The 13,066-nt window shown below is 42.1% G+C and overlaps 1 protein-coding gene across 3 annotated transcripts in view; it reads left to right on the top strand.

Moving 5' to 3' along the window:
- Positions 1-12,172, top strand: part of KCNQ5 (potassium voltage-gated channel subfamily Q member 5) — a 1,116,095-nt gene extending 1,103,923 nt beyond the window's left edge. For all 3 annotated transcript variants that reach the window (XM_077289900.1, XM_077289901.1, XM_077289902.1), the window contains one exon: positions 9,476-12,172. In XM_077289900.1, the coding sequence (XP_077146015.1) occupies positions 9,476-10,417 (942 nt within the window). In that variant the 3' untranslated portion in view covers positions 10,418-12,172. The remainder of the gene's footprint in view (positions 1-9,475) is intronic.
- Positions 12,173-13,066: the final 894 nt, after the last annotated feature.

The raw sequence follows: 13,066 nt of genomic DNA, 5'->3' as shown, positions 1-13,066 counted from the left end.
CCATTTTTTTGATTATTTATTTAAATAATTAAAAAATATGGCATGGGGACCTCTTTGTTCTTGATAACCAGCCTTACTAAAGCTGTTAGCTGAACGCTGCAGTCCACAGTTGTGAGTTTTGCCTGGCTGGCTATCAAAAATACAGGGGAACCCCACGTAATTTTTTTTTTAAATTTATTTATAGCGCAGGTCGTGGCTGATGGAAACTTCCCCAAGCCACCGCCTGCTCTCGCTGTTAACAGTTGAATATAACTGTCAACATTGCCCCCTGCTAGCGCTAATCGTAGCATGAGCAGGGGACAATGATGTTGGCTGTCTTCAGCACCCACAGCGGGGAACAGCGAGAACAGTACCGCTGATTCCCAGGCACCGGTACGTGTCACACTGATGGCACACGAATGTTATCCATGTGTCATCAGTGTGCACATGTGCAGGATGCTTTGCGACCCATGCTGCTGTTAAAAAAATAGACATGTCAGAGTGTTTTGCCTACGGACACATGGTTCATGGAAGCACACTGACATGTACACAGACCCATTCACTTGAAGGGTCTACATGTGTGTCTCAGGTACGTATGAAAACTGTAAGACATCAGTGTTTCCAGTACATGTGGTGAAAGAGCCCTAATGCGCAGGCTAGCCTTGTCTGCTAGAAAGACAGCTGCATTTTGTAGCAGCTTTCCACACTGGCTAAAATCAGAATTAAAGTAAACTGACCTGGTGATTTCAGAAAGACTGGTTGATTTTCTAATGCAGAGGTCTCAAAGTGCATTCTTCAAGGGCTGCAAACAGATCATGTTTTCAGGATTTCCTAGTGCAGTGCCACAGAGTCCTGGTCATTGCAGTATTGTCGCTCTTCCACCAGGGGGAGTGATGGTACGTCTGATGGCACTAAAGGAGTTCACCTGACCAGGTATCACAGTCACACACTACACTTCACACTCCAACCACCAGGGGGAGTAAAGGGTTCTATGTATTAGGCCACTCCTCACACTCGGGCAAAACTGGGGTTTGGATAGGAAGTTAGAGGAGAACGCTACTGGGTGAGACCCAGGAAAGACCTGTCAGGCAGACAGGGAGAGAAGGAGGAACATCTGAGCTGCAGACAGAGGTCCCTGTCAGGGGTGGAATCCTGGCAGAGAATGAGCGAGAGATAGAACGTTACGGAGCTGCGCCTGCACCTCATTGCGGCAGCATCCTAAGAAAGGACAAGAAGCGCAGTATATTGTGGAGAAGTGAGAAAGGAGATCACAGCACAAGGAGATAACACCGGGAGGAGTTCTGCCTTAAGATCGGCAACATCCTTCTGAGGCGTGTAGCCGGTGGCCGGAACACCGAGGGAGTAATAGGCTCTACGCATTACTTCAAACTATGGCAGGACAGTTAATTCCAAGTTGGCTGCCCAACCTTTAACCATTAACAGTTGAATATAACTGTCAACATTGCCCCCTGCTAGCGCTAATCGTAGCATGAGCAGGGGACAATGATGTGAGCTGTCTTCAGCACCCACAGCGGGGAACAGCGAGAACAGTACCGCTGATTCCCAGGCACCGGTACGTGTCACACTGATGGCACACGAATGTTATCCATGTGTCATCAGTGTGCACATGTGCAGGATGCTTTGCGACCCATGCTGCTGTTAAAAAATAGACATGTCAGAGTGTTTTGCCTATGGACACATGGTTCATGGAAGCACACTGACATGTACACAGACCCATTCACTTGAAGGGTCTACATGTGTGTCTCAGGTACGTATGAAAACTGTAAGACATCAGTGTTTCCAGTACATGTGGTGAAAGAGCCCTAATGCGCAGGCTAGCCTTGTCTGCTAGAAAGACAGCTGCATTTTGTAGCAGCTTTCCACACTGGCTAAAATCAGAATTAAAGTAAACTGACCTGGTGATTTCAGAAAGACTGGTTGATTTTCTAATGCAGAGGTCTCAAACTGCATTCCTCAAGGGCTGCAAACAGATCATGTTTTCAGGATTTCCTAGTGCAGCGCCACAGAGTCCTGGTCATTGCAGTATTGTCGCTCTTCCACCAGGGGGAGTGATGGTACGTCTGATGGCACTAAAGGAGTTCACCTGACCAGGTATCACAGTCACACACTACACTTCACACTCCAACCACCAGGGGGAGTAAAGGGTTCTATGTATTAGGCCACTCCTCACACTCGGGGTTGGATAGGAAGTTAGAGGAGAACGCTACTGGGTGAGACCCAGGAAAGACCTGTCAGGCAGACAGGGAGAGAAGGAGGAACATCTGAGCTGCAGACAGAGGTCCCTGTCAGGGGTGGAATCCTGGCAGAGAATGAGCGAGAGATAGAACGTTACGGAGCTGCGCCTGCACCTCATTGCGGCAGCATCCTAAGAAAGGACAAGAAGCGCAGTATATTGTGGAGAAGTGAGAAAGGAGATCACAGCACAAGGAGATAACCCGGGAGGAGTTCTGCCTTAAGATCGGCAACATCCTTCTGAGGCGCGTAGCCGGTGGCCGGAACACCGAGGGAGTAATAGGCTCTACGCATTACTTCAAACTATGGCAGGACAGTTAATTCCAAGTTGGCTGCCCAACCTTTAACCTAATGAAGACAACGGAGGCAAATTGTGGGAAAGGGGCGTCTCTAGGGTCCCTATAAAATAGCTCCAGGCCTACCCCGTCATACGGGTCATCCTATCCATACCATCTGGGGGACGTAGAGAGAGAATATCAGAAACATACACGACAGTTGTGAGGACTATCCCGTGGTGGTCAGCAGGGAGGTACTACAACACACAGGCGCAAGTAGGAAGGCTACTGATTTCCACCTACAAAGGGAACTCTGGATGAGCCTTCAGACCGGTCGGATTCAGCCAGCCCTGTTAGCAGTGCTCTGGATTGTGGACGCTGAAGTCTACAGTAAAAGGTAAAGAGACTGCAACCCTGTGTCCTCGTTATTTACTGCGACCTACACCATCATCACCTACCCCTTACTGGGAAGCCCTGGGGACATACTTCACCTGTGGGAAGGTAGTCCATCTAGCTGCCATAACATCACCCCAGCGGACCCCTAAGCAGCGTCGGTCACCCTGACCGAACACCACAGGTGGCATCACGAACTCTTGACAAACTACACCCTTTAATTGGGCGCCCCTTAGCAGGGCCACGGACCGGGTCGGGCCACCGTGACATCCCCAGAACCGAGACAGAAGGGACCCGGTACCGAGTACCCCACTGCCCTGCACCTGGGGGCGATCCACTTGTACTGCACAGGTGATAATTTAATCACCTACACACATAATGATTATAGCACCTTGTGCCATGCTAAGGAAATCTTGAAAACACGCATGGTTTGCGGCCCTCGAGGAATGCAGTTTGATACCCCTGATCTAATGTGTATGGGGTGCCAAACACTCTGCTTGACAACAGATATCTACAAAGAAGGCTTAAGGTACCTTCACACGAAACGACTTTGTAACGATATCGCTAGTGATCCGTGACGTTGCAGCGTCCTGGCTAGCGATATCGTTTAGTTTGACACGCAGCAGCGATCAGGATCCTGCTGTGATGTCGCTGGTCGCTGAATAAAGTTCAGAACTTTATTTGGTCGTCCGATCGCCGTGCATCGTTGTGTTTGACAGCAAAAGCAACGATACCAGCGATATTTTACACAGGTAACCAGGGTAAACATCGGGTTACTAAGCGCAGGGCCGCGCTTAGTAACCCGATGTTTACCCTGGTTACCAGCGTAAAATGTAAAAAAAACAAACAGTACATACTTACATGCGTCCCCCGCCGTCCGCTTCCCACACTGACTGAGCGCCGCAAAGTGAAAGCACCCCTCAAAGTCCTCATAACCATATTTATTAACCATTCAAGTGCTTCATAGGAATTAATGGAATGTGGAAGGAAAAACATTAATATTTTACTTTTTTTTTTTACACAAATGTTACTGTAGCCCCAAGTTTTTTACTTTCACAAGGGTAACAGGAGAAAATTACTCCCAAAATGTATTGGGGGTGTCACACCAGCAGAAACCCCTTTATAAGTGATGTCATTTTACAAACTACACCTATCATTGTACCGTATTCATCTAGGGGTTCCGTGAGGATGTTGACACCACATGAGCCTCACCAAAATTCATACCATTGTGTGGTGAAGAAAGAATAATGACTTCTTTACCTCTAAAATGTTGTTTTAGCCCCAATTTTTTTTAGTTTAATAAGGGCTACAAGGTAAAAGTGGACCTCTCAGTTTGTCGTGCAATTTATTCCCAGTACGCCAATACCCTACATGTAATCGGGAACTACTTTTGAGGCACAATGCAAAACTCAGTTATTGTTATTGTTTGCAGATGCCATGACCCACTGAGAGAATGGACTTTGAGGGGTTTATATATTGAAAACTCCCCCAAAATGATACCATTTTAAAAACCACACCTCTCATATTCTTTAAAATTGTTGTCAGAAAATGTTTTAACCCTTCAGTTGCTACACAGGAATTAATACAAGGTGTAATGAAAGAAAAAAAATGTACCTCTAAAATTTTGCTTTACCCCAAGTTTCTTACTTTTGCAAGATGTAACAGCAAAAACTGGACCCCACAGTTTGTTACCCACTTTCTTACGAGTGCAGCAATAACCCACATGTAGTCAAAAAGTTCTGTTTGGACAAATGGCAGGGCTCGGAGCGGAAGGAGCAATATTTAAATTTTGGAACACAAATTTGGCTGAAAGAGCCGGCGAGCACGATGTCACATTTGCAGGGCCACTATGATGCCACAACTGACCCCATTTTGGAAACTAGACCCCTCAAGGATTTTATCCAGGAGTATAGTGAGGATTTTGAACCCTAAGATACTATACAGAATTTGATAACATTGTGTCTTGATATTGAATATGCCATCATGTGGGGTGTAGACTCGAGCATGTTACTCGAGAACCTGCGATACTCGATGAAAACTCAAGTAGTGAGCACTTGCACTCAACACTAGTCATCATATCATCATCATTTTCTTTTATAGCTTTTGAAAAAACCCTATCTCCAACAATAATCCCAGCCTCAACCTCAAACCTAACCCTAAGCCTAATCCTAACAATAAGTCCAACTCTAATGCTAAGCCCAACCCCAACCCTAAGCCCAGCTTCAACAATATGCCCAACCCTAACTCTAAGCACAACTCTAACGCTAAGCTCAACCCCAACCCTAAGCCCAACTCTAACAATATTTCTAACCCTAACTGTAAGCCCAATTCTAACCCTTTAAGCCCAATCCTAACCCTAAGCCCTACCCTAACCCTAATGGCAAAGATTGAAAGAAAAAAAATTAGGAAAAATGATAAAATTACAAAAAAAATTCTGACTAAGGGGATAACATGGGGGGGGGGGGATGTCATACTAATTATTGGCTTTTGATCACTCTGATAGGGTCCATCACAGTGATCAAAAGGAACCAATAGGAAAAATTCCTGCTTTTGCAGGGTGCATGCTGGCACACTTCGCAATTTTTTTTCAGGAAGAAGAGGCAGAGGGCTGAGGGACAGAGCAGGAAGGATCGGGTGATGGCGGAGATACCGGGGGGCTTGGAGGCATCATTTCTCTCTTTTGATTGATTTTAATAATGAGCACACTTTTATTACGTGAAAACGACGATCGGGGATCTGAAAATCTGGCCCTGATCGTGTTCGCCTGAATTTCAGCTGAAATTCAGATTTTCGGCCTCTGGTGCACGCTATACCCTTATTCTCAATCTGCAGTTTAAAACAACAATGAAGGAGTAAGTCCCCTCTAGCAGCCACAGTTTTAATGTGTATCGGCGGTCGTTATGGGGTTAAGGACATATCTGTCTGAAACTTATGGGCCGGTGATACAGGCTCTGGATTTGTACATAAAAAAAAAATAGGCTGGAGAAAGGCACAGTGTAGCTGAAACTTTGCCATGCCACCAGGGACATTAAAGTCCTTTTTCACTTGGAGAAGTATTGGAGTGCTGCCACTTTTTTTTATATTTTTATATTATCTTGCAAGGAAGGGATTACAAGCTTTGGAGGCCTTGCACCCGAAGTGCTCTTGTATTTGTGCTGTTCCAGCATTTGTTTGATACATTAAAAAACTAGACATTTTATAAAGATTTCTCCCTGTTTCTGGAATTTCATTTTTCATATGCTTTCTGTCATGTACATCCATCTCAAAATACTATCCTGAACAAAGTATCCTCTATCAAATCTCATTGATACAGTTAGGTCCATATATATTTGGACAGAGACAACATTTTTCTAGTTTTGGTTATAGACAATACCACAATGAATTTTAAACAAAACAATTCAGATGCAGTTGAAGTTCAGACTTTCAGCTTTCATTTGAGGGTATCCACATTAAAATCGGATGAAGGGTTTAAGAGTTTCAGCTCCTTAACATGTGCCACCCTGTTTTTAAAAGGACCAAAAGTAATTGGACAGATTCAATAATTTTAAATAAAATGTTCATTTTTAGTACTTGGTTGAAAACCCTTGGCTGGCAATGACTGCCTGAAGTCTTGAACTCATGGACATCACCAGACGCTGTGTTTCCTCCTTTTTGATGCTCTGCCAGGCCTTCACTGCGGTGGTTTTCAGTTGCTGTTTGTTTGTGGGCCTTTCTATCTGAAGTTTAGTCTTTAACAAGTGAAATGCATGCTCAATTTGGTTGAGATCAGGTGACTGACTTGGCCATTCAAGAATATTCCACTTCTTTGATTTAATTAACTCCTGGGTTGCTTTGGCTTCATGTTTTGGGTCATTGTCTATCTGTAGGATGAAACAACGACCAATCAGTTTGGCTGCATTTGGCTGGATCTGAGCACACAGTATGGCTCTGAATACCTCAGAATTCATTCGGCTGCTTCTGTCCTGTGTCACATCATCAATAAACACTAGTGACCCAGTGCCACTGGCAGCCATGCATGCCCAAGCCATCACACTGCCTCCGCCATGTTTTACAGATGATGTGGTATGCTTTGGATCATGAGCTGTACCACGCCTTCGCCATACTTTTCTCTTTCCATCATTCTGGTAGAGGTTGATCATGGTTTCATCTGTCCAAAGAATGTTCTTCCAGAACTGTGCTGGCTTTTTTAGATGTTTTATAGCAAAGTCCAGTCTAGCCTTTTTATTCTTGATGCTTATGAGTGGCTTGCACCGTGCAGTGAACCCTCTGTATTTACTTTCATGCAGTCTTCTCTTTATGATAGATTTGGATATTGATACGCCTACCTCCTGGAGAGTGTTGTTCACTTGGTTGGCTGTTGTGAAGGGGTTTCTCTTCACCATGGAGATTATTCTTCTATCCTCCACCACTGTTGTCTTCCGTGGACGCCCAGGTCTTTTTGCATTAATGAGTTCACCAGTGCTTTCTTTCTTTCTCAGGATCTACCAAACTGTAGATTTTGCCACTCCTAATATTGTAGCAATTTCTCGGCTTGTTTTTTTCTGTTTTCGCAGCTTAAGGATGGCTTGTTTCACCTGCATGGAGAGCTCCTTTGACCACATGTTTACTTCACAGCAAAACCTTCCAAATGCAAGCACCACACCTCAAATCAACTCCAGGCCTTTTATCTGCTTAATTGAGAATGACATAACGAAGGGATTGCCCACACCTGTTCATGAAATAGCCTTGGAGTCAATTGTCCAATTACTTTTGGTCCCTTTAAAAACAGGGTCGCACATGTTAAGGAGCTGAAACTCCTAATCCCTTCATCCAATTTTATTGTGGATACCCTCAAATGAAAGCTGAAAGTCTGAACTTCAACTGCATCTGAATTGTTTTGTTTAAAATTCATTGTGGTAACGTCTATAACCAAAATTAGAAAAATGTTGTCTCTGTCCAAATATATATGGACCTAACTGTATGTCTTATGAAACAGAGTTGATTTGATAAGGCATTAGAATACTGGTTGGCTAAAATAGGCAATCCTGTTCACATAAGACCGGACAACACATTTATGAGTGATTCATCTGCAGTATATATCTTTAATATGCAATCCATCAGCCTGGACTCTAGTCGATGGCCACTTGGCAGCAGACTCACAAATCTCCTATCTTTCGGTATCCTCAGCACGACTTTCGATTACGAAGCGATCTGCCCATCTGTAGTAACTAGTCAACTACTACTACTACTACTACTACTAATAATAATAATAAATAAGCATTCTCACAATCTACATGCAAATGTATATTAGAAAAACACGACGAGGAAAAAAAATGTTTACTATATGTGACTTTCAGAAGCTCGGACTTCTAACCATAGAAGATTATTTGCATTAGTGCATTTATTCCTTTGCATGTTTCTGGAGTGGCCGGCACTGCTGGTGTGCTGATAGTGCTTACTTTGGTATTGTTTCCTGCTGCCTTCTCATCCTATAGTGCTGCACTCAACACTCACCATCTGTGAGATGTCTATCCACTTCTGGTCTTCTTTACCCCACACAGTATCACACTATGCAGCTTCACAAAAATGATGAGAAAGAATCTGTGGTGGCAACCCTCCCACCATGTGGTTCCTGATAGTTTTCTATTACCGCAGACAGGCAGTTTTGATGAGTGAGAACATTCTGCTCAGCAGGAAAAAGGGAGTTACAGACTGGAAATAAGGGAGATACATCTATCCCTAACAACATATTTTGCAGTTTATTATATTTTCAGGTAGTATTGATTAGTTCAAAATATAGTAATAACAGCAGAAATGTGCCAATCCCATCCATAAGTATGTGGCAATACCAAATATGTACATTATTTTTACATTTTGCTATTTTCCATTTTTTATAAATGTTTTTTAAAGTTTTTAAAAGTCTTCTTAGGGACTTAAACTTGCGACTACAGTATTTCAGTGTATTACTGGTCTCCTATATTGCTCAGTAAAAGCTTGGGCTTTATAAGAACAATACCATGGCAGACAAGGAGTCCTTCAGAAGGCCCCCGGCTGCCAAAGCAATTTATCAGCACCCTGTATTCACTTTGCATGGAGGAAGCAGTGAGCTCCAAACTGACAGAGGCCATCTTGGATATTTTTTAAATGCTGCTGCCATGTTTGACACTGGCGTTTATAGTGTTGAACTGATGGAATCAAAGCTAGCTCTGACATTATTTACTCTTGGGTGCCAGTTTTGTAATACAGCCGGCATCTGCGCCGTACACAGAGGGGTCAACTCCTGTCCATATAGTGACAGTGCAAGCCTGCCATACATGTTTGGCGGCTGTTGCTAGGGGGTTAAAAGGGAGTTCTAAGGGTGATGAATGCCACTACATGGCCTCTGCCAAACACTTCTGTTCAGTTATATCTCAGGAGCTTTTACTGGGATATGTATTCAACAGAAGTGAAAAATGGGGTTTTAAAAGAGTGTCAGTGGAACTGTATATGGCCCCTTTTGATATAGGCATTTGATAAAGATATATTTTGCCCACAATTCATGATTACTAAAGTTGGCAATGATGAGATATATGTTTATATTTTTGTTTCTTTCCTAGGTACAGTCAATTGAGTCAAAATTGGACAGCCTACTTGATATCTACCAACAGGTCTTAAAGAAGGGATCTGCCTCAGCGCTGACATTGGCATCATTTCAGATGCCCCTATTTGAATGTGAACAAACTTCTGATTATCAAAGTCCAATAGACAGCAAAGATTTGTCAAATTCTGCACAGAACAGTGGATTCATAACCAGATCAGCTAGTGCCAACATCCCCCGGGGGTTACAGTTTGTGCTCACACCAAATGAATTTAATGCACCTGCCTATTATGGATTTAGTCCAACAATGGATAGCCAAGCAACACAAGTATCAGCAAATGTAAATGATGGACCTGTAACTGTGGTAACAAACAGTATATCAAACCAAATAAGCCAGGCCTCGAAGCCAACAGCACCAACAACACTACAGATACCAGCTGTATCGCCACTGACACATATCTGCAAACCAGAACCAATTCATATAATTCCCATGACCACAAAAGAGGATGTTTGTGACGTCACCGCCTGCCTTGTTGCTTCAAAAGAAAGCGTACAGCCTGCACAACCCAGTTTACCTAAAAATTTTGTAAGGCGGAAAAGCCTTGATACAAATAGTGGGGTATTATCATCAGGTCCATTCACACACAAGGATTTTGGCAAATCAATTTCTGTACAAAATTTGATTCAATCTACAGAAGAACTAAATGAACAGCTATCATGCAGTGACTCGAGTGTCTCAAGAAGCAGCCAGGACACGTACCCACAGTGGAGAGAGTCAAAACTTTTTATTGCAGATGAGGAGCTAGAGACAGAAACATACGATGCTGCCTCTGAGCCTACGGTGGAGACCACATTGTTATCTGACTCTATGAGGACTGGAATAGCAAGATCATCTCAAAGCATTAGCAAAACTAGGGATGGTACAGAAACCCTTAGCCCTCCACATGTCATACACAAATAACACTTTGTAGGGTTTACAGTTTCCTTAGTCATTCATATCATTGCATGAACTGTATTGAAAGCCCTTACAATTAGCAGTGCAAGAATTAGAAAGAACCTGAATGGAAGTTCTACAAGCCAATCTCTTTTGGTTGCATGAAAATGCATGTTTTAAGTGAAGGCTAGAAATGTAAGAAAGATATTCTGATATCTTTAATCCTATAAACTATAGAATACAGTATACAGTGGATGGTTTAAATGCCCAGTCACCTAGAAAGTCAATCACACCAAATTGAAATAGAGATATTATATTGGGAGCCCTACACTTTTCTGGTACTGTTCTCTAATTGTACAGTCTAAAGCACTTTGTATCAAGGATAAAAAAATGATCTGTCCAAACTCGATCTCTAAGGTCATGTTTACAAGAAAAGGATGTTACAGCTGCTAGCAATTTTACCACGGAAATGAGTAAGATTGGACTGTACACGCTGCTAGTTGTGACAACATGACGCATACACTTTCATTCATTTCAGTAATTTAATGCACATGTAACAAGAATGTTGATTTCTGTATATTTTTGGTGAAATAGTGTTGTGACAAGCATACAGTTGGCACATCACATTCAGGTTGTTCTTTTGCTACGAAGATTTATAATATATGAAACCAGTCACGGCAGTCTTAACCATACAAAATGCTGTAAAAACTCTTTCACAAAGGACTTGACCTGTTTACTATGAAAAAAAAAAAGTTCTGCCTCCACATTTCTTTTCAAAGTATTCTTGGATGTTAAACGATAGGCTTGTTATGTGAACATACTGTATATTGTATATATGGTGTCCTTGTCTATGAAAATTGCTTCGAGGGACATCATTTCAGAAACAAAAAAAGAGACAAGAACTGAAGCCAATTTAATTCCGTATTTTTTTTATTCTTTTATTCATTGGCTTGGTTCTGATAAAGCCATTCTTAGGAGATACTGAAATACTTGCTCATGTTATAGGGTAGATTAGAGAAACTCCTCTCCCCAACCCCGATGTCATTGCAAATTGATTATTGTATTTTACTATTTTTCCTTCATGAACAAAGATGAATGATCAATTCTGAAAGATGTCTGAAGCACAAAACACTTGTTACTGTTTGCCATTTCATATTGCATTTTGGGTTTCTATTTCATTAGTACATTTTTGCTCTTACTAAAGCTTGTCTACTACTACTAATTTTGTGACATTATGTAGGGTATCTCAACATCTCAGCTCGTATTAGAAATAACTTATTTTGAATGTCTGCATCCGTTTAGCCAAATAACTATTCTGTACATTGAAAAGTATTGTACAATGTATACAGCTCTACAAGTTTTCCTTTCATTTTATTTTAATCAATGTTTCACGTGCCTTTATTTCATTGTACATTTGCCATATCTCATAGGTCTGCATTTTGATTAATAGATGATTGCAAAACATAAAAAAAGTTTTTATTTAAAAAGAAAAAGAAAAAAAATGGTTCTATTACATTTTCTCCATTGTTAGACAAAGCAGGTACCCTTATTTGATTTTATTGGTAAATGATCACAAATAACTTGGTATACTGTATTTGCCTTAAATGAAATGCTTATGAGCTTGAAATTTAATAGTTTTAATTTAATTTATTTAATAAAAATTTGTGCACATTAATGCGCAACTCTATGGATCATGTATGAATAAGAAAATATATGGAATATTTTTTTTCCTGAAAGACGTAATAAAACACAACTATGTTTTAGTTTGGTTGTTTTTTACAATCCTGATATTTTATTTATTTATTGACATTACACTACTTGCCATGGCTGTGATGGCTCCAGAAGTTTCTGCATCTACAAGTTTCTAAAAGTCCGGGAGAAGTCCGTGTTCGGAGTTTAGCACCAGACGCAGGGTGTTCTCTACGAACCCCTAAGGCCATGTGCACACGTTCAGGATTTTTAGCGTTTTTTTCGCGTTTTTTCGCTATAAAAACGTGATAAAAACGCGAAAAAAACGCTAACATATGCCTCCTATTATTTACAAGGTATTCCGCATTTTTTGTGCAAATGTTGCGATTTTTTCCGCGAAAAAATCGCATAGCGGAAAAAAAAGCAACATGTTCATTAAAAATGCGGAATTGTAGGGATTCCGCACACCTAGGAGTCCATTGATCTGCTTACTTCCCGCACGGGGCTGTGCACACCATGCGGGAAGTAAGCAGATTATGTGCGGTTGGTACCCAGGGTGGAGGAGAGGAGACTCTCCTCCACGCACTGGGCACCATATAAGTGGTCAAAAAATAAGAAATAAAATAAAAAATAGTCCTATACTCACCCTCGATGTCCCGCGCAGTGTTCCCGCCTTACCGCTGCACGCTGCCGTTCGGTTCCTGTAGCTGGTGTGCGGCGAAGGACCTTGCCGATGACGTCACTGTCCTGTGATTGGTCGTGAGCGGTCATGTGACCGCTCACGTGACCGTGACGTCACGGAAGGCCCTGTGCGCACAGACCAGCTATAGGAAGACGAACGGACGCCGCTGATGAGATGTCTGGGTGAGTATAAGCATTTATTTTTAAACATTCTATCTTTTACTATAGATGCTGCATAAGCTGCATCTATAGTAAAAAGTTGGTCACACTTGTCAAACGCTATGTTTGACAAGTGTGACCAACTTG

The sequence above is a fragment of the Ranitomeya variabilis genome, chromosome 2 (assembly GCF_051348905.1).
Source record: "Ranitomeya variabilis isolate aRanVar5 chromosome 2, aRanVar5.hap1, whole genome shotgun sequence".
NCBI lineage: Eukaryota > Metazoa > Chordata > Amphibia > Anura > Dendrobatidae > Ranitomeya > Ranitomeya variabilis.
The sequence above is the reverse complement of the archived record's forward strand: the minus strand, read 5'-3'. Positions and strand labels throughout refer to the sequence as shown.